Genomic DNA, 22,398 nt, shown 5'->3' with positions numbered 1-22,398 from the left:
TCTCATTTCTTGCGACCCGAACAAGTCAGGACAGTACAAATACCCCCCAAATGACCCCTTTTTTGAAAGTAGACATTCCAAGGTATTTAGTAAGATGCATGGTGAGGTTTTTGATGTTGTCATTTTTTCCCACAATTCTTTGCAAAATGAAGATTTTTTTTTTTTTTTTTTTTTCCCCCACAAAATTGTCATTGTAATAGGTTATTTCTCTCACATGACATGTATATACCACAAATGACGCCCCAAAATACATTCTGCTACTCCTCCTGAGTATTACGATACCACATGTGTGGGACTTTTTCGCAGCCTAGCCACATAGAGAGCCCCAACATGCATGGAGCGCCATCACGTGTTCTAGGAGCATAAATTACACATCTAACTTGTTGACTACCTATTACACTTTTGAAGGCCCTGGAGAACCAGGACAATGACATGTGACACTGACGTGGCACTGATGACAAATGGCACTGATACGTGGCACTGATGTGGCACTGATGACAGATGGCACTGACACTGATGTGGCACTGATGACAGATGGCACTAATACGTGGCACTAATGACAGATGGCACTAATACGTGGCACTGGCAGATGGCACTAATACGTGGCACTGACAGATGGCACTAATACGTGGCACTGACAGATGGCACTAATACGTGGCACTGACAGATGGCACTAATACGTGGCACTGACAGATGGCACTAATACGTGGCACTGATGACACGTGACACTGATGACAGATGGCACTAATATGTGGCACTGATGACAAATGGCACTGATGACACGTGGCACTGATGAAAGATGGCACTAATACATGGCACTGATGACAGATGGCACTAATACGTGGCCCTGATGACAGATGGCACTAATACGTGGCACTGATGACACTGATGACAGATGGCACTGATACGTGGCACTGATGACAGGTGGCACTAATGACAGGTGGCACTAATGACAGGTGGCACTAATGACAGGTGGCACTAATGACAGGTGGCACTAATAACAGGTGGCACTGATACGTGGCACTGATACGTGGCACTGATACGTGGCACTGATGACAGGTGGCACTGATGACAGGTGGCACTAATGACAGGTGGCACTAATGACAGATGGCACTGATGACAGATGGCACTAATGACAGATGGCACTAATGACAGATGGCACTAATGACAGATGGCACTAATGACAGATGGCACTAATGACAGATGGCACTAATGACAGATGGCACTAATGACAGATGGCACTTATACGTGGCAGTGGGGACAGATGGCACTGGGGACAGATGGCAGGGCAGATGGCGGGACAGATGGCAGGGCAGATGGCGGGACAGATGGCAGGGCAGATGGCGGGACAGATGGCAGGGCAGATGGCGGGACAGATGGCAGGGCAGATGGCGGGACAGATGGCAGGACAGATGGCGGGACAGATGGCAGGGCAGATGGCAGGGCAGATGGCGGGACAGATGGCGGGACAGATGGCAGGGCAGATGGCGGGACAGATGGCAGGGCAGATGGCAGGGCAGATGGCAGGGCAGATGGCGGGACAGATGGCGGGGCAGATGGCGGGACAGATGGCAGGGCAGATGGCAGGGCAGATGGCGGGACAGATGGCGGGACAGATGGCGGGACAGATGGCAGGGCAGATGGCGGGACAGATGGCAGGGGCAGATGGCAGGGGCAGATGGCAGGGCAGATGGCAGGGGCAGATGGCAGGGGCAGATAGCAGTTGCAGATGGCAGGGCAGCAGATGGCAGGGCAGATGGCAGGGGCAGATGGCAGGGCAGATGGCAGGGGCAGATGGCAAGGGGCAGATGGCAGGGGCCGTTAACAGCGGGACACCTTTTTTTCCTTTTTTTTTTTTCTTTTACACTCACCGCCGCAGCGGTTCCGCTCTCCCTCCTCACACGCTGTCTCTGTGTGAGGAGGGAGAGCCGGCGATGAGAGAGGATCTCATATGTATATGAGATCCTCTCTCATTGGTACCGCCGATCGCACTGTAAACGGCCGCTGTCATTGGCCGTTTACGGTGATCTGTGACTGGCTGTGTCCGAGGGACACGGCCAGCACAAAACTTCCGCGATGCGCGCCCGCGGGAGCGCGCAATGTGGAAGTAAACAGGAGGACGTCCAGGGACGCCCTCCCGGCAATTGAAGTCCGCGCTGTAGCCGTCTTTCGGCTATAGCGCGGACGCCTAGTGGTTAACTCAATGCCTCAGAGACTGCAAGCAGTTATAAAAGCCAGAGGTGGTTCTACAAAGTACTAGTGATGTGTTGGAGTGTTATTTTGTTTGTTTGTTTTTCATGATTCTATAATTTTTTTCCTCAGAGTTGAGTGATTCCATAATTTATTCCCTGTGCTTGTTCTATAAATCTAACTGTTACTGGCCACCACAATTATTTTTCTTGATTTCTTTTAGTGTTTCTTAAAGCCAGAAAGTTGCCATTTGAAATGCCTTTTAGTTTTTGGCCACGTCTGTGATCTGCTTTTTTTCTACAACAATAAACAACTGAAGGAACATCCTCAGGGACTGGTGATTCCATAGTTTTTGCCAGGGGTTGTATAATGTTATTAGAAATTATCTTTGCTTTTCAATCTGCAGCGCTGTAATTTTCTTTAAAATGCAATATGACAACCTGGAGGTGTTCTGTACATGGTGTACAGAACTCTCCCCAGAAATGTCATTTCCTGCTTGTGGCTCACAGATTTTCCAAGAAGTCTGCACTAAGATGCACATCTTCACATCCTGTGCAACAAAATGTCAGTTTTGGTGAAATACTCTGAAAGGGTTAACGAAATATAAAAGGGATGCAGACACTGACACTTTCCTCATTTGAACCCTGCAAAAGCAGCTGATTGAAAAATTAAAAAGTCACTCACATTCATTCTCTTTGTACATGGACACAGACAAACAAAGAGCTATTTGTTCAGAATAACAAAAAAGGTTAAGACTCCAGCACAGTTTGTTAAAACCCTTGCAATGTATATAGATCACCATGAGGAGAATGTCTTTTTCGCAAAAAAAGTAGAGTTAATCTTTAAAGTTACCATCCATGGCTAGAATTTCATCTGATTCCTGCAGCTTCAGCTCCAGCTGAAATCGGAGCCATGGGTGGCCCTGTCAGTACAGCCGGGCTCAACAAAATTCAATTTAAAAAAAAAAAATCGACTGAGCTCGGTGGAAAATGATCGGGCGAACAGTAACTGCTTCCCATCAGATGCAGGTACTCAGGCTGCTGCCAGTGCCGACCATCTGAATACAATAGTGTAGCAGTGCAGATTCCTTTAGTGCCCATTCACACCAGAAAACAGTGAGGGAAACCTGCATTCCGCGCGCATTTCCCACACCACGATCAAAACTCACTGTAGTTGCGATCTGCGGCAGGTGTCAATGTTAAGTTAACACTCCAAATGCAGGTTGCAAATGCACTGCGTTTACCTGCACTGGATTGCATGGTACAAAAGTAGCATGCATCTGGTTGCAGCGTGTTTTTAAAGTAGTGCATGCATACTTTTGGTGCGGTTCAATGTGATTAAAGGAGAAGTACAGCCAAAGCTCATTTAGTTGTACTTCTCCTGGGGATCACAGGAGTGCAGTTTGTTCTGCACCCTTGGGACACGTTTTCAGCAGACAGCAGGCTAAAGCCCGCTGTCTGCTGATGTCACAGAGCCGGTCCAGGCTTGGGCAAGTTGGGATCTGCCCGCATGCCTGGACCAGCACCTGGCTCAGCCTCTCAGGGAGAGGTTCTCTGCTCACAGAGCTCTGAGAACCAAGGGATCAGCAGTGTTTGATTGCTTGGTTCTCAGCCTTAGAGCCGGTGGAGGTTCCAATGCTGCCTCCACCTAAGTACGGTTAAAGAAAAAAAAAAAACGTATCTTTTAAGCCCATTCAAAATTAATAGGCTGAAATTGCGCAGCACTGCCTGTGCAGCAACATGTTCTTGCGCAATTCCTGGTGAGAACTGACCCTAAATCCTCCAAAAAATATTGGTGGTCGGTGGCACTTTAACTCCCCCCTTAAAAAAAAAAAAAAAAAAAATCCCACAGTTAGTGATACTTTGAAATGTCCACCCCCAACCAAAAAAATTATCCAGTAATCATTGGTGGTCTGTGGCCCTTTAATATTCCACACCACCACCATTCATCTGCCGATCCTCCTTCCTGCTGTATTTACAAAACCATTCAGCCTATGGAGGAAGAAGAGCTTTCACTAACAGAGTTCCCAAGAGATGAAGGATGGCAGAGTATCCAAAACAACCGGTGAACAGCCTCTAAAATCCTATAGATCAGGGATATGCAATTAGTGGACCTGCTGTTGCAGAACTACAGTCCCATGAGGCATAGCAAGACTCTGACAGCCACAAGCATGACACCCAGAGGCAGAGGCATGATGGGACTTGTAGTTTTGCAACAGCTGGTGGTCCGCTAATTGCATATCCCTGCTGTAGAAGGTAAGAAACTGCAGGATCATACATTACTACTATGAGATAAACTGAACATAGTCACATGTTTCTAAACAAAGAAAAATGACAATACATACAATGAGCTCGCGATATTTCTTTTTCAGAGACTGGTGCCTCTCCCGTAGCTGGTTTGCCATCAGCCTGTACTGGTCCCTCTCTTGCTGGCATGTGTCCAGCTCTTTGGAAAGGATGAGTAAAGCCTCTTTCTTGCTCTCAAGCTTCCTTTTACACACAAGGAACTGAAAAAAAGAAAAGAAGAGCCTTGATTAAAACTACTGAGTTTATTTTAAATACCTACAGTAATCCCCCGAAATAATGATGTTTATTGAAGCTTACCAGTCCTTAAGATGGTGTACTGACTGCATTAGTTTTCCTTTTTCAATGTTTTCACCTGATGATCCTATGAATAACATGATTATTGGGTGGCTATGCTCATTTCCCCAACGTACTATGGAGGTATCCACAGTTGTCACCCAGGCTGGATATTAAACATATCTGCCTTTGTTCACCTCCTTTACCCACTGCTCTCCCAGCCCCGGTGTACTTTTAACTGGGTCTTAAATCCCAGGGGGACTGTCCAATCATGTGACCATGGTGATTGGCTGTCAGAGTGTTCACATGATTGGGAGCCAGTCCCGCCAGCTCTCGATCATTACTAGAGACAGTTCAATCCCTGTGCTGGGCGTGTGTGCATGAAAACCTAGGTTGTCCATGTACACATACACTATATTGTCAAAAGTATTGTAACGCCTGCCTTTACACGCGCATGAACTTCAATGGAATCCCAGTCTTAGTCCGAAGGGTCCAATATTGAATCCCCCCCCCCTTTTGCAGCTATAACAGCTTCAACTCTTCTGGGAAGGCTGTCCACAAGGTTTAGGAGTGTGTCTATGGGAATGTTTGACCATTCTTCCAGAAGCACATTTGTGAGGTCAGGCACTGATGTGGACGAGAAGCCCTGGCTTGCAGTCTCCGTACTAATTCCTCCCAAAAGGTGTTCTATCACATTGAGGTCAGGACTCTGTGCAGGCCAGTCAAGTTCCTCCACCCTAAGCTTGCTCATCTATGTCTTTATGGACCTTGCTTTGTCAAATCATTTGATAGAGAGGGGATTATGGTGTGGGGTTGTTTTTCAGGGGTTGGGCTTGGCCCCTTAGTTCCAGTGAAGGGAACTCTTAAAAGGGGTTGTAAAGGTTCGTATTTTTTCACCTTGATGAATCCTATGCATTAAGGTGAAAAAACACCTGTCAGTGACCGGCCCCCCAGCCCCCCCCCCCCCCCCCCCCGTTTTACTTACTTGAACCCTCAAACTTGTCCCACGGGGACATGCCGTCTCTCTGCTAGGGGGTTCTCGGCTGTTGATTGGATAGATTGATAGCAGCGCAGCCATCGGCACCCTCTGCTGTCAATCAAATCCAATGACGCGGCCACCAGGGGAGGGCCGAGTCCTGCATTCGGCGTCTATGGACGCTGAATGCTGGACTCAGGAGCGCGCCTGCAAGTTAAACCCCCGGGAGAGCGCTTCTCCCAGGGGGTTATCGGATGTGGGGAGGAGCCGAGAGAGCCGCCGAGGGACCCCAGGAGACCAGGTTCGGGACCACTCTGTCCAAAACGAGCTGCACAGTGGAAGTAAGTATATGTTTGTTATTTAAATAAATAAAGTGAACCTTTACTGTCACTTTAAGGCGTCAGCATACCAAGACATTTTGGACACTTTCATGCTCCCAACTTTTGTGGGAATAACTTGGTGATGGCCCCTTCCTGTTCTAACATGACTGCACACCAGTGCACAAAGCAAGGGCCATAAAGACATGGATAAGCAAGTTTGGGGTGGAGGAACTTGACTTGCCTGCACAGAGTCCTGACCTCAACCTGATAGAACACCTTTAGGATGAATTAGAACGGAGACTGCTAGTCATAAATGTTTATGGTTTCTTTTCAGCTCGCAGGAAGTGACGAGGGTTGCAGTTCTCAAAATGTTTTTTCTATACATGCTGAAAAATGATCTTAGCCACATCTAAGGACTAGTAAGCTGCAATATATTAAAGTTTTGTTGTTTGGTTCAGATACACTTTAAAAATCTAGTATAAAAAGGTCAAAGAATTCAGTGCAACATGATAGCCAAACAGAAGTCAGCTTTCAGCCAGCTAGAGGTCTGTACAACATAGAGCCCCCTGACTGGAGTAAATGTGGAAAAATTATGAAAAACCAAATTATAAAAACATTTGCAGGCTATGTGGTTAAAATGGAACTTTAGTGCAAAAAAAAAAAAAAAATTGAAATTTTGGAAAGTGCAGCAAGTAAAAACACAAAAAAAAAAAATTCACCTAGGTGGATGCAGCATCGATCCGATGCTGCATCTGTCCCCCGCCACCTCTGCACTGAGATTGGAGTGATCAAACACCGCTCATCGCTTAGTTCTCCCACTCTGCTCTGTGCAGAGAGCTGTCAGTCACTTGTCTTAGAGCTGTTAGTTTGTCTTAGCCCTTTAACTGCTGCATCTGCATGACAGCTTGTTCAGTTGAAAAACAGACTTACTGGCAGGATGACCAGGTGAAAATAAAATAAATGCAGCCATCACATCTAAGAAGTCTTTAACCATTGTATCCCACCAATTCAAAATAGATATATATATAAAAAAAATTTTTCCCTAACACCCTAGAGAATAAAACGGCAGTCATTGCAATACTTTTTTTCACACTGTATTTGCGCAGCAATCTTACAAGCGCGCTTTTTTTTTAAAAAATTCATTTTTGAATAAAAAAATAAGACAACAGTAAAGTTAGCCCAATTGTTTTTTATATTGTGAAAGATAATGTTATGCCAAGTAAATTGATACCCAACACGCATCAAAATTGCGCATGCTCGTGGAATTGCGCCAAACTTTTACCCTTAAAAATCTCCATGGGCGACGTTTAAAAAATTCTACAGGTTGCATGTTTTGAGTTACAGAGGAGGTCTAGGGCTAAAATTATTGATCTCGCTCTAATGATTGCGGCGATACCTCACATGTGTGGTTTGACTACCGTTTTCATATGCGGGCGCTACTCATGTATGCATTCGCTTCTGCGAGCGAGCTCGTCGGGACGGGGAGCTTAAAAAAATTTTTTTTTCTTATTTATATTTTACTTGATTTTATTTATTTTTTCACTGTTTTTAAAACAAAAAAAAAAAAAATTGGGTCACTTTTATTCCTATTACAAGGAACGTAAACATCTCTTGTAATAGAAAAAAGCATGGCAGGTCCTCTTAAATATGAGATCTGGGGTCAAAAAGTCCTCAGATCTCATATTTGAACTAAAATGCAATAAAAAAAATAAATACATAAAAAATAAAAAATTTTGTATGACGTCGCTTCCGCCCTGCTATGGTATGGGTGGGGGCCATCTTCCCCCTCACTCGTCTTCATACTCCAGCTATGGGTAAGCATCTTTGAATGTGAAACGCGTTAGCTATTTTATACCCGCTGTGTCCACCTTTTGTTTTGTTTGCTATTTTGGATTTATCGCATTTTTTCAATAAAGATGTTTTTGCATGGAGTGCGGCAGTCCAGGATTTCTCTCCTTCCGCAGATTTGAGCACAGCCAGCACCCAGCACTGTGTGGTAGGGCGGAAGTTCTTCAAGAGATTATGGAGGCTTATCAGAGCGGCTTTCCCTTTTTGCACTCGTCTCCATACCCGGCCACGGACAGGTCCCGATCGCCTCCGCTGCTGCCAAAAGCTCCGGTAAGCAGCGGAGGGCACGGGAGAGCAGTGGGAGGGGGGGGCCCTCTCCCACCGCCAATAACGGTGATCTCGCTGTGAATCCGCCACAGAGACCACCATTATCATAAACACAACCGGCTCCTGAAGAGATGGATACCTCGGTTGTGGCAGCAGCTGCTGCCGTTACGAGATGTCCGTCTTCAAAGTGCCGACGTATATGTACAGGAGCCGGTCGGCAAGTGGTTAAAAGTGATCAATATGCGCCTAATTCCACAGGAAAAAACTCTCACCACTGCAACCAGGAGCCGCCGTGCATTCCAATTACCTAAATTACTTGGATGGAAGTGATATAACAGAAGCTCCGACTATGCATTTCGTCACAACGTCGTCTTCAGGAAGTAGCAAGCAGCACACGCTTCCTGAAGACTTCATTATGACGAAACGCATAGAGGTGGAGCTCCCGGCATGTCACTTCCGGCTCCTGGTTGCGGTAATGCGAGTTTCTAGTTTTACTTGCGGGCTATATGTTTTTAATGATTTTATGTCCCTATATGTTTAATAAATTTGCTACAATGAGAATCTTTCTTATTCTGATACATATGAGAGACCCATAGGAGGGAAAGTTTTATATCATCCAAAGTTGGGTTTTCCTGGTTATGCAAGGAATGGAATCAAGCGCATACTGACCACTTTTAATGAAGTGGTCACTGGTGGTCTGGCGAGTGTTTAGCACTTCTATAGTTCACTGGGTGTCACAGCACGGTGTGGAAAGTAAAATCAGTCTGGATATGGTTTATGGACTTTATTTGATTTTTGGTCAAATCTCTCAAACTGTTTTTTGCACAATTTCTGATGACACTCACTGGTTTGGTGTCACCATATTTATGATATGTTTAAGTCACAGTATTTGCAACCTATAGACTTTTAATCATTATTGTTTCACTTTTGGCACACACTGATTAGCATCACAGGATTCATGAACTCATTTTATATATATTTATGTATGCACGTGAGAGTTTTTGTATATATATATATATATATATATATATATATATATATATATATATATATATATATATATATATATATATATATATATATATATATATATATATATATATTACAAAAAATAGTGCAGCGCTAGATTATAAATCAATATTAAATGTCCGTGAATGGACCATAAGTATCAACGGTGGTGCAGAGTGCTGCATGCAAATCCAAAGTGCTCTTAAATCCGTGCTCCCCCTCTTGTCAGTCAAACCGCTCACCTTGTTAAAATGACCCCTGAACTAACAGGAAGGTCTAATAGGCGTTCACCACTCGAATGGTGGTCAGGGTAATGTCTTGGCTGAAAGGCAGGAACCTCTTCCTTAGTAGGGATCACCACTTATCTTTTCGGTATGCATGGAATGAACAAAGAAAATACATAGTGCTCTCTGTATAATTTTTTTAAAAACAATTCCTTTATTAAAAGACAGGTACTCACAAAATTAGCACTATGGCCAGTGCTAGGCTAAAAAGCGCATGGTAATTACAGATGACAGTCTGAGATGGCTGCAGGGGCGTCTAAACCAGGATGTAACCAATCCGCACGCGTATCGTCCGAAGGACTTCCTCAGCGGTCTGTGGATCCTTAGGTATAGTCAGTATTAAATATTAAATACTAAATTTAGTATTTAATACTGACTATACCTAAGGATCCACAGACCGCTGAGGAAGTCCTTCGGACGATACGCGTGCGGATTGGTTACATCCTGGTTTAGACGCCCCTGCAGCCATCTCAGACTGTCATCTGTAATTACCATGCGCTTTTTAGCCTAGCACTGGCCATAGTGCTAATTTTGTGAGTACCTGTCTTTTAATAAAGGAATTGTTTTTAAAAAAATTATACAGAGAGCACTATGTATTTTCTTTGTTCATTCCATGCATACCGAAAAGATAAGTGGTGATCCCTACTAAGGAAGAGGTTCCTGCCTTTCAGCCAAGACATTACCCTGACCACCATTCGAGTGGTGAACGCCTATTAGACCTTCCTGTTAGTTCAGGGGTCATTTTAACAAGGTGAGCGGTTTGACTGACAAGAGGGGGAGCACGGATTTAAGAGCACTTTGGATTTGCATGAAGCACTCTGCACCACCGTTGATACTTATGGTCCATTCACGGACATTTAATATTGATTTATAATCTAGCGCTGCACTATTTTTTGTATTATACCACGTGAAAGGATTTATATATTTGCCTTTAGTGTTCAGCAGCTTTGTTTTATCTGAGGGTTTTTGCGCTGACTGTTTGTCTCTTTGTAAATTTACTGTTTGATAGATTATATATATATATATATATATATATATATATATATATATATATATATATATATATATGTATGTATGTATGTATGTATGTATGTATGTATGTGTGTGTGTATACAAAATATATATATATATATACACACACACACACACATACATATATATATATATATATATATATATATGTATATATATGTATGTGTGTGTGTGTGTGTGTGTATATATGTGTATATATATATATATATTTTGTATACACACACATACATAATATATATATATATATATATATATATATGTATGTATACAAATATATATATATATATGTATGTATACAAATATATATATATATATGTATGTATACAAATATATATATATATATATATATACACACACATACATACATATACACACACACATATATATATATATATATATATATATATATATATATATATATATATATATATATATATATATATATATATATATATATATATATATATATATATATATATATATACACACACATATACACAGTGGGGATCGAAAGTTTGGGCACCCCAGGTAAAAATGTGTATTAATGTGCATAACAAAGCCAAGGAAAGATGGAAAAAATCTCCAAATGGCATCAAATTACAGATTAGACATTCTTATAATGTGTCAAAAAAAGTTAGATTTTATTTCCATCATTTACACTTTCAAAATTACAGAAAACAAAAAAATGGCGTCTGCAAAAGTTTGGGCACCCTGCAGAGGTAATATCTTGTACTGCCCCCTTTGGCAAGTATCACAGCTTGTAAATGCTTTTTGTAGCCAGCCAAGAGTCTTTCAATTCTTGTTTGAGGTATCTTTGCCCATTCTTCCTTTAAAAAGTCTTCCAGTTCTTTGAGATTTCTGGGCTGTCTATCACGCACTACCTTTAAAGGTCTATCCATAGATTTTCAATAACGTTGAGGTCAGGAGATTGTGAAGGACATGGCAAAACCTTCAGTTTACGCCTCTTGATGTAATCCCCCCGTGGATTTTGAGGTGTGTTTAGGATCATTATCCATTTGTAGAAGCCATCCTCTCTTTAACTTCAGCTTTTTCACAGATGGCATCAAGTTACCATCCCAAATTTGCTGAAATTTTATTGAATCCATTTTTCCTTCTACTCGTGAAATGTTCCCTGTGCCGAAGGCTGCAATACAACCCCAAAGCATGATTGATCCACCCCCATGCTTAACAGTTGGACAGAGGTTCTTTTCATTAAATTCTGTGCCCTTTCTTCTCCAAACGTACCTTTGCTCATTCTGGCCAAAAATTTCTATTTTAACCCCATCGGTCCACAGAACTTGTTTCCAAAATGCCTCAGGCTTGTCTATATGTTCATTTGCAAAGTTCAAACACTGATTTTTGTGGTGAGGACGTAGAAGAGGTTTTCTCTTTATAGTGGAATAGTGTATCACAACTCCAGTGTCTGCCAGATCTTTCTGGAGGGATCGTGCAGTCAAACGTGGGTTTTGAATTGCTTTTCTCACAATCCTGTGAGCTGTTCTGTCTGATATTTTTCTTGGTCTTCCAGATCTTGCTTTAACTTCCACTGTTCCTGATGACTACCATTCCTTAATTACATTCCAAACAGAGGATATTGACATCTGAAAACGCTTTGCTATCTTCTTATAGCCCTCTCCAGCTTTGTGAGCGTCAACTATTTTCAGTCTCCTAGACCAGTGTTTCTCAACTCCAGTCCTCAAGGCACCCCAACAGGTCATGTTTTCAGGATTTCCCTCAGATGCAACGGCTGTGGTAATTACTAAGGCAGTGAAACTGATCAAATCACCTGTGTAAAATAATGGAAAGCCTGAAAACATGACCTGTTGGGGCGCCTTGAGGACTGGAGTTGAGAAACACTGTTCTAGACAACTGCTTAGAAGAACCCATGGTGCTGATTGTTGGGGCAAGGTCAGATGAGTCTGGCCATTTAAAACCTTTGAGATTGACATCACCTGGTCTTCCCAGACGATGACTGAGAACAATCCATGACACTGGCAGTTCTCAGCTTTGCAAAGGGGGCAGTGCATGCTATAAATTCTGCAGGGTGCCCAAACTTTTGCAGACGCAATTTTGTTGTTTTCTGTAATTTTGAAAGTGTAAATGATGGAAATAAAATCTTACTTTTTTTTTAAATATTATAAGAATGCTAATCTGTAATTTGATGCCATTTGGAGATTTTTCAATCTTTCCTTGGCTTCATTATGCACATTAATACACATTTTTATCTGGGGTGCCCAAACTTTCGATCCCCACTATATATGTTTTTATATATCTATTTTGTATTGGTGGGATACAATGGTTAATCACTAGCGCCCCCTATATTTCATATAATCAATCTTGATCATGGTAAACAGGACAAACCGAGGATGAATCTGCTGAACAGGGGCGAAGGCAGCAATAAAACCCTGACAGGGGTTCCAATCCTTCTCCACTCTAAGATTAAAAAAAAACAAAAACTTTTGCCTTTAGTTACACTAAGTGAGCCATACATCACTGAAATTTCACCAATTCCTACTAAATCGGACAAAATTCGAGCCATGTGTGGCCCTGTCAGCAACCAAAATTATCAGCCAAACAGTGACTGTTTCCAATCAGTTGAAGTCACTGTACCGGTGTTCAGGCAGATGCCGGTGCTGGCTATCTGAATCCACCAGCAGATTCCTCCATTCAGGTTGTTCAGCGTGGATGGATGAACCTATTTAGAGGAATGGAACCAGATCGAATCGATCCCAGTCCTGGTTTACCCCGCTTTATTGAATCACTGGTATTTCCTAGGACATGTGTTCCTTATCTTGTACAGTATATATTGTAGTACCGTAGTTAGGTGAATCAGCCCAATTATGCGTATTGTGTCCTCAGAAACATGGTGGCTGAAAGTGCATCCCGATGACCACCCATGGCAGGGGGACTTTGCTCCCGATGACCACCCATGGCAGGGGGACTTTGCTCCCGATGACCACCCATGGCAGGGGGACTTTGCTCCCGATGACCACCCATGGCAGGTGGACTTTGCTCCCGATGACCACCCATGGCAGGTGGACTTTGCTCCCGATGACCACCCATGGCAGGTGGACTTTGCTCCCGATGACCACCCATGGCAGGTGGACTTTGCTCCCGATGACCACCCATGGCAGGTGGACTTTGCTCCCGATGACAGGGGGGCATTCCACCCGCTGACCACCGATGGAAGGGGGGCATTCCACCCGCTGACCACCGATGGCAGGGGGGCATTCCACCCGCTGACCACCAATGGAAGGGGGGCATCCCACCCGCTGACCACCAATGGAAGGGGGGCATCCCACCCGCTGACCACCAATGGAAGGGGGGCATCCCACCCGCTGACCACCAATGGAAGGGGGGCATTCCACCCGCTGACCACCAATGGAAGGGGGGCATTCCACCCGCTGACCACCAATGGAAGGGGGGCATTCCACCCACTGACCACCAATGGAACGGGGGCATCCCACCCGCTGACCACCAATGGAAGTGGGGCATTCCACCCACTGACAACATAATGGGGTCCTTTTTTGCTGTAGGGGGAATATTCAACCACGCAGCATCAGTGTAAGGGGACAAGTCTTCCACTGACCACCAATGTAAGAAAGTATACATCTTCACTGCCACCAATGTAAGGGCCTTTCTCTGATAAACCAATATAATGGAGTACATGTTCACTGAACACCAAGGTAATGGGGTACTTTTCCATTCACTACTGTACATTACATAGTGCAGGAGTCTGGAGTATGTACAATGTGCTTTACATTACATACGCCAGACTCCTGCACGAAGTAGACACAAAACATCCCAAACAGGGGGGGGGGGACAGAAAAGAATTGGGGCTTATCGAATGACAGTAAACACTAATTGGATAGTATCAAATTAAATTATTTATTGATAGAATGTTGCCGTAGCGTGGCGTCCGGGCGGAAGTGATGTCAACGCGTTTCACAATGACAATGCGTAACATGGTCTGGACCCCTTCTCTCAAGGCTCGAGCCCCCAGGGGGTCAGTGTCAGTTTGCTTTACTTATAGCTGTTGCTAAATACTCTGAAATCTCCAGTAGGCATAGCTGACACGGATTCACATGGCGTCCGGACGTTTTGTTCATTTTGTTACATGTTGCCTTTGTCCCACATGTCTGTGTTTGTTTTCAGCTAGCCCAGTGTGACTTGTCATTATATGATTTTGTGTGAGTCCAGTACTTGTCTTCTCTATTTACCTCCATGTTTTAGATTCTATCAATAAATAATTACATTTGATACTATCCAATTAGTGTTTACCCCAATTCTTTTCTGTCCCCCCTGTTTGTTTGGGATGTTTTGTGTCTACAGCTCTTCAGGGGCTGAATGACAGATATCACTATATTTATTTAAAACATACTTATGCAAGCCTCCTTTTAACATACGTCCTGCACTAAGTACAATGTGATTTACATTACATATGCCAGACTTCTGTACTCCGTACAATGTGCTGTACATTACATACTCCTGTACTCCGTACAATGTGCTGTACATTACATACTCCTGTACTCCGTACAATGTGCTGTACATTACATACTCCTGTACTCCGTACAATGTGCTGTACATTACATACTCCTGTACTCCGTACAATGTGCTGTACATTACATACTCCTGTACTCCGTACAATGTGCTGTACATTACATACTCCTGTACTCCGTACAATGTGCTGTACATTACATACTCCTGCACTCCGTACAATGTGCTGTACATTACATACTCCTGTACTCCGTACAATGTGCTGTACATTACATACTCCTGTACTCCGTACAATGTGCTGTACATTACATACTCCTGCACTCCGTACAATGTGCTGTACATTACATACTCCTGCACTCCGTACAATGTGCTGTACATTACATACTCCTGCACTCCGTACAATGTGCTGTACATTACATACTCCTGCACTCCGTACAATGTGCTGTAATTACATACTCCTCTACTTCATACAATGTGCTGTACATTACATACTCCTGTACTCCATACAATGTGCTGTACATTACATACTCCTGTACTCCGTACAATGTGCTGTACATTACATACTCCTGTACTCCATACAATGTGCTGTACATTACATACTCCTGTACTCCGTACAATGTGCTGTACATTACATACTCCTGCACTCCGTACAATGTGCTGTACATTACATACTCCTGTACTCCGTACAATGTGCTGTAATTACATACTCCTCTACTTCATACAATGTGCTGTACATTACATACTCCTGTACTCCATACAATGTGCTGTACATTACATACTTCAGACCCCTGCACTCTGCTGCACACTATTTTATATGCTATATACAGTGGATGGCTATGGTGTGGTTGGAATGACATGGTCAGGGGGGGGGGGTCCTGCATGCTGCACATTGTGCTGTATATTACACCCTCTGGACTCTGCAATGTGTACACTGTGCTATACATTACATCCCTGAGACTGGCACTACATTGAGAATTCTCCGGTCACAGAGCAGTCAGGTGGGATAGGAGTATGAGGCGTGTGTGGGATCATGTAGATGATATAAGGTGATATACGGTGCACAGTACCGGGCTCACTATGACAGCAGCTGGTGGAGATGTGTGTACAGGATGATGATTGTACATCACACAGCCGCCCTCCTCCTCCTCCTCCTCCTCCTCCTCCTCCTCCTCCTCCTCACCTCCCAGTCCCGGCCATCATCTGCATCTCCCCCTCCTCCGCTCCTCATGATGCTGGCCCGGGTCACTCCTTCCACCCGCAGCACCCTACAGCCCAACCTCGGGGATCCCGGGACCCGCGCATGCGCGCTGATACCTCCGCCGACGTTCCAGCCCGGGGTTGGATCAGCCGCCAGCCAATGGGAGAGGGAAAAGCTGGGAGAGCAAGGTCTATCCCCGGTCAGGCAGGATTCCTCCTATGACGTCACCAGGGGCAGTGCTGATGACCTTATCAGAGTGATTACAGACAGCTACTGTTCTCTGGTTATATGATGAATGTACAATCCACAATAATACTGAGCACAGGTGGAAACAGGACTGTGCAGAATGTAAATCATCAGAGAACTATGGAGGAAATACAGACTCCTCACTCACTGACCTGGAACTAGCATGAAGATATATTCTTCTTTCTTTATAGATTTTCTTCATCTGCACACCTGTACCTGGTCAATGTAGAGTCACCTCCAGTCTGGTTCTGGATTGGACAGTTTGGCCCATTTATGATGTCACACTTTTAGTTCACCTTTAGACACCTTTCACACTTGTGCGACTTGTCCTGCGACTGGGGACTGCAAAGTCACATGACAAGTCCACACATCCCAACCTGCAAAAACTCATTTCAGGGAGGTGACACGGCAGCGCCCCCCCCCCCCAAATAAATGCAGCCTGATCAATGCCAATTAAAGTTTGCAGTTTTTGACATACATAGGCATTCTGTGTCTCTTATTTTCCTTTTTACTAGTAAATGTTTTTTGAATGAGTACTGTCTGCTTCAGAGAGAAGGGAGAGTTCAAAACTGTAAGTGCTGGAACATGGACACGTCAAGTTAAATTTGCAATAAAATGTATAATGTCTGATATTATGGCAAGTTCTCCTGCCATATCCCCTCAAAGAGCTCTTCATAGAGGAATCTGCTAGGACTGCCATTGTAACATCAAATATTTGGGGTGTAGGCAGTGGGGGCTGGTGGCTGGTGCTCAAAATTTTTAGGAGGGCGCAAACAAACTGAAAAATACTGAACCCCCTCATCAATTGCAGCCTCACTACGCTCATCAAATGCAGCCATTGTGCCCATCAAACGCAGCCACTGTGCCCATCAAATGCAGCCATTGTGCCCATCAAATGCTGCCACTGTGCCCAACAAATGTATCAATTGTGCCCATCAAATGCAGCCACTGTGCCCATCAAACGCAGCCACTGTGCCCATCATATGCAGCCACTGTGCCCATCAAACGCAGCTACTGTGCCCATCAAATGCAGCCACTTGTGCCCATCATATGCAGCCATTGTGCCCATCAAACACAGCCACTGTGCCCATCAAATGCAGCCACTTGTGCCCCTCAAATGCAGCCACTTGTCACAATCATATGCAGCCACCTGTGCCCATCATATGCAGCCACTTGTGCCTGTCAAATGCAGCCACTTGTGCCCATCATATGCAGCCACTTGTTCCCGTCATATGTAGTAGCCACTTGTGCCCATCAAATGCAGCCACTTGTGCCCATCAAATGCAGCCACTTGTACCCATCAAATGCAGCCAACCCCCCCCCCGCGTGCGGCTCTGACATGACAGCCCCCCCCCCCCGCCGTGTGCGGCTCTGACAGGGTGGTCTGGCCCTTTGGCCAATCAGGAAACAGGTCTGTCGCCTGCCTCCTGATTGATAGGGAGGAAGGTTAGTGTGAAAATAGCGAAAATTAATTCGCTACCATCACACAATTGGGTGGGATCAGGGCGCACTCTCTGCACCCTGAGCCCACCCTATTTTGAAGCCTATTAGAGCCTCTGGCTCTAATCAGGTGCTTCAAAAAGTACCAACCCCACAGTGCACAAGCCGCCACTGGGTGTAGGACATGAAGAACAGTCAGCCTCAGGTAGAGCAAACTGGGGATGCTCTAAAATCACATTCCAATTCACCTGCATATACAAGCAGCACCCAGTGGCAGGAAGGGTGAAGTGCATGTCTAGAGGGAAGCCAGGGGTGCTGTCCATTTTATAACACTGGGAAGAGAAAGCGGCAGCGTGTCACCACCTTAGTAAAATCCCGCCGCTTGGGCTGCTCTGTCTTTCTGAGGGACAGTTTCAGCTGGCAGATTGCCCGGCGCTCATGGGTGTCCGTGAGCCCGCAGCCAATTTGCGGGAGACATGGGCTATTTGCAAGTCGTTCCCCATGATAATCATTCATATATGTGCGACGTGCCGACTTCAAAGTAGTCCCTGTACTACTTTGGTCCGACTTTCATGCGAGTTGAGGTCCATATATCTCAAGTTTACACAGGCATTCCCTGAAATCACGGGAAAATCGCATCAAAATCGCAGCTGTCGCAAAATCGTGCGACTTTGAAGTCGCGGTAGTGTGCAAGGGGCCTAACCAAACAACTGCCTATGCAGATAAAGGATGGATGTAGCTAAAAACACACTGTGCAACTCTGACCAAAGATGAATAATGACCTTGCTATAGGTGTAGGCTATTTACGTACCTCATGAAACCTGACTGGAAAATTCCCAAGACGTTGCTAAGAGACGCCTAGGCTGTTACTGCTCATCTCCACCATCACAGGAGCAAACTTTTTCTCTGATGTAAACCCCCTCATATACTCTTTCTCTACCCTGATAAAGGAGCTCTGAGCTCAGCGATTGAGAGGCCACTGTGATGGGGAAGTGAATAGTAACAGCTGGACCTCTTTTAGCATGCTTCATGAGGTACATAAATGGCCTTCACCTATAGTAAGGACATTATTCCACTTTGGTCAGAGCCACACAGTTTATTTTAATCTACAGACGCCCCTTACCTGCATAGGCAGTTTTTTTGGTAAAGGTGAACTAACCATATAAGGGTCTGCCTCCCCCCACCCAAAGCACCTGGTCCCCATGTTGATGGGGACAAGGGCCTCTTCCCTACAACCCTGGCCGGTGGTTGTGGGGGTCTGCAGGTGGGGGGCTTTTTTGGAATCTGGTAGCCCCCTTTAAAAGGTGCATTACTATTAAAAATGAATGACAACGCAGTCAAGAATGTGAAAAGGTTAAATGATGGCCTTTTTGTGCCCCAGTGCTTCACCCAGGCCTTCAATGACCTTCCCCCTAAAAATTGGAGTAGAACTAAACCCTCCTATCCCTTATCGTCAGTGAAGCTGCCATCTTAACCTCTGTTTGTTCTGCATTTGCCATGGTGCAGCACATATGATCAGATATTACATCAGCCATTTGATGGCTTGATAGTTGAGTTTAGAACACAAGCAACTGTGACAGAATGTGCCTTGAATGTAACAATTTTAGGAAACAGTTAAATCAATGGGTTTAGTTCTGGTTATCTCTAGTAAGCCTCCCTGTTACAATGGCAACCCCCATGTGACCATTTTTTTTCCCTTTTGGCAACCAATGATGCTGTGGTTTGGCCACCAGTGTCCTAGTAACCGATGACATTGTGGCGATGGGCCACACAGTTAAGGTTGCTATGGTGCAGGCAGCACCAATGTCCTAGAAACCAGCTCAGTAATGCTGCCCTGTGTATTTTGGGCAACATTACTGAGCTGGAGGTTTTACTTGGCCTTTCGGGTCTTAAAACACATCTGTAAAGTGTAATTGTAGAACTGACAGGTGGGCCTCTGCACACTTAATCTTGTGTTCCTGGCCCACAGGCAAAATCTGCTGCTCGTTAGCAGATGCACAGTGGTGACATTATATCTTGACGACACTCCCATGCATTGGAAAAAGTGTTAGGCTGGGTTCACATATATTGGAATTCGATGCGTTTTTAACCGCATCCATTTCGCATATCATGTGAATGTGAACGGCTTTCAATGGAGCCGGTTCACGCAGCTGCGATGCGATTTCAAAAAGGGTCCTGTGCATTTTTCAGCCCTGTTCAGGTGCAAATTTAGGTAAAAATTTGCACCTGAACCAGTGAAAAGAAACGCACTGGACTCCGGACTGCAAACCGTAGATGGACAAGTGTGAACCCAGCTTTATGTTTTACAGTGTGTGAAACCACATGATGACACAGCGCCACGTGATTCCATGCAGCGGATTTTAAAAAAGGGTCAGGAATTTCCCCCCCCCGTGTTTCGCACGGATACAGCAGCCCATTCAAATGACTGGACTGACACGCATGCACATACAGTGCATTGAAAAAGTATTCATACCCCTTGACATTCTCCACAATTTGTCTTGTTACAACCAAAAACGTAAATTTATTTTATTGGGATTTTATGTGATAGATCAACACAAAGTGGCACATAATTTTGAGGCGGAAGGAAAATGATAAATGGTTTTCAACATTTTTTTTTTTTCAATCAATATCTAAAAAGTGTGGCATGCATTTGTATTCAGCCCCCTTGAGTCAATACTTTGTAGAACCAACTTTTGCTGCAAATACAGCTGCAAGTCTTTTTGGGGATGTCTCTACCAGCTTTGCACATCTAGAGAGTGAAATTTTTGCCCATTCTTCTTTGCAAAATAGCTCAGGCTCTGTAAGATTAGATAGAGAGCATCTGTGAACAGCAATTTTCAAGTCTTGCCACAGATTCTCAATTGGATTTAGGTCTGGACTTTGACTGAGCCATTCTAACACATAAAAACTGTTTTGATCTAAACCATTCACTTGTAGCTCTGGCTGTATGTTTAGGGTCGTTGTCCTGCTGGAAGGTGAACTTCTGCCCCAGTCTCAAATATTTTGCAGTCTCTTAACAGGTTTTCTTCTAAGATTGCCCTGTATTTGGCTCATCCATCTTCCCATAAACTCTGACCAGCTTCCCTGTCCCTGCTGAAGAAAAGTATCCCCACAACATGATGCTGCCACCACTATGTTTAACAATGGGGATGATGTGTTCTGGGTGATGTACAGTGTTAGTTTTCCGCCTTTTAGGCCAAAAAGTTAAATTTTGGTCTCATCTAACCAGAGCACCTCCTTCCACATGTTTGCTGTGTCTCCCACATGGCTTCTCACACACTGCAAATGGAACTTCTTATGGCTTTCTTTCAACAATTTCTTTCTTCTGGTCACTCTTCCATAATGGCCAGATTTGTGGAGTGCATGACTAATAGTTGTCCTGTGGACAGATTTTCCCACCTGAGATGTGGATCTCTGCAGCTCCTCCAGAGTTACCATGGGCCTATTGGCTGCTTGGAGCGGACTACAGTTATCTGATTTTGCAGACTTGAGTCCTATTGTTCCGGCTTGCTCCTATGTCCCCCTAGGGTGACCACATTTCTAAACTGCCATTCAGGGACACCCCCCCCCCCCAAAAAAAAAGATGATTTTTGACATTTTTTTGCTGATTTTTGGGGCAGGGGCATATGAAAAAAGATCGTGGTGAACAGTGGACATGTCTTAAATTGCGCTAAATATTGGCTTAAAGGGGGTGTAGCGAACAGAGGGTGTAGCCCATCCTACCTATAGCAACCCACACTATCAACACCAAAACAAAGTAGCCCATTCTATCTCAATACTCCAAATCAGTCCATCATATCTAAGGCACCCCAAAGTGGACCACCCTAACCACAGCACCCCAAAGAACCCCACACCAGCGGGATGCACAGGGGGGGGCTGCAGAGTAGTCAGAAGGGCAGTGGGATGCACAGGAGCACAATGAGATGGACAGGGGGATTGACAGGGGGACTGTGGGATGGACAGGGGGACTGTGGGATGGACAGGGGGACTGTGGGATAGACAGGGGGACTCTTACACATAAGGACTTGCCTCTGACTGTCTCCCCGACCTCTTGGTTCTCACTTGTTCCTAGTAGGCCGTTCCCTGAAGCCTGCGCTCTCCCTGTCAGACTCTTCTTCCTCCTCGCTGTCCTGGGACAAGGCGAGCGTCCCCTCCACGCCTCCTGTCTGCCATGTGAGTGAGAAGTGAATCTGCGCGGGGCTGTGCTGGAAACTACACTTCCCAGCGTGCAGCGCGGCACACGGAGCCCTCCATAGAGATGACTGGGGTGGGGGAGGCGGCTTGTGTAGCTTGTCTGAGCGGAGCGGAGTGGACCAGCCCAAGCTGAGCCGACCTGGCCCCGGCCCGAGCCAAGCAGATCCGCCCCCGTCCGTGCCATTTATTAGTGTAGCTGTGTGTCCTTATTTCATTCCGGGACACTATATTGTCCCGGAATGAAGGTGCCCGGGACACGGGACACAAATATGAATTCAGGGACAATCCCGGGCAATCCGGGACACGTGGTCACCCTATG

At 44.9% G+C, this 22,398-nt stretch overlaps 1 protein-coding gene across 4 annotated transcripts in view; it reads right to left on the bottom strand.

Moving 5' to 3' along the window:
• Positions 1–22,398, bottom strand: part of CCDC149 (coiled-coil domain containing 149) — a 139,914-nt gene that overhangs the window by 104,470 nt on the left and 13,046 nt on the right. For 2 of the 4 annotated variants that reach the window (XM_073609236.1, XM_073609262.1), the window contains exon 2: positions 4,535–4,696. In XM_073609236.1, coding sequence (XP_073465337.1) covers positions 4,535–4,696 — 162 coding nt within the window. Of the gene's footprint in view, positions 1–4,534; positions 4,697–16,068; positions 16,148–16,181; positions 16,356–22,398 lie in introns of those variants that run through there. The other 2 variants (XM_073609253.1, XM_073609245.1) reach the window with 2 other exon arrangements.

Source organism: Aquarana catesbeiana, linkage group LG01, assembly GCF_042186555.1.
Source record: "Aquarana catesbeiana isolate 2022-GZ linkage group LG01, ASM4218655v1, whole genome shotgun sequence".
NCBI classification, from domain to species: Eukaryota; Metazoa; Chordata; class Amphibia; order Anura; family Ranidae; genus Aquarana; species Aquarana catesbeiana.
Note: the sequence above shows the minus strand (reverse complement) of the source record. Positions and strands in the feature narration are given on the sequence as shown.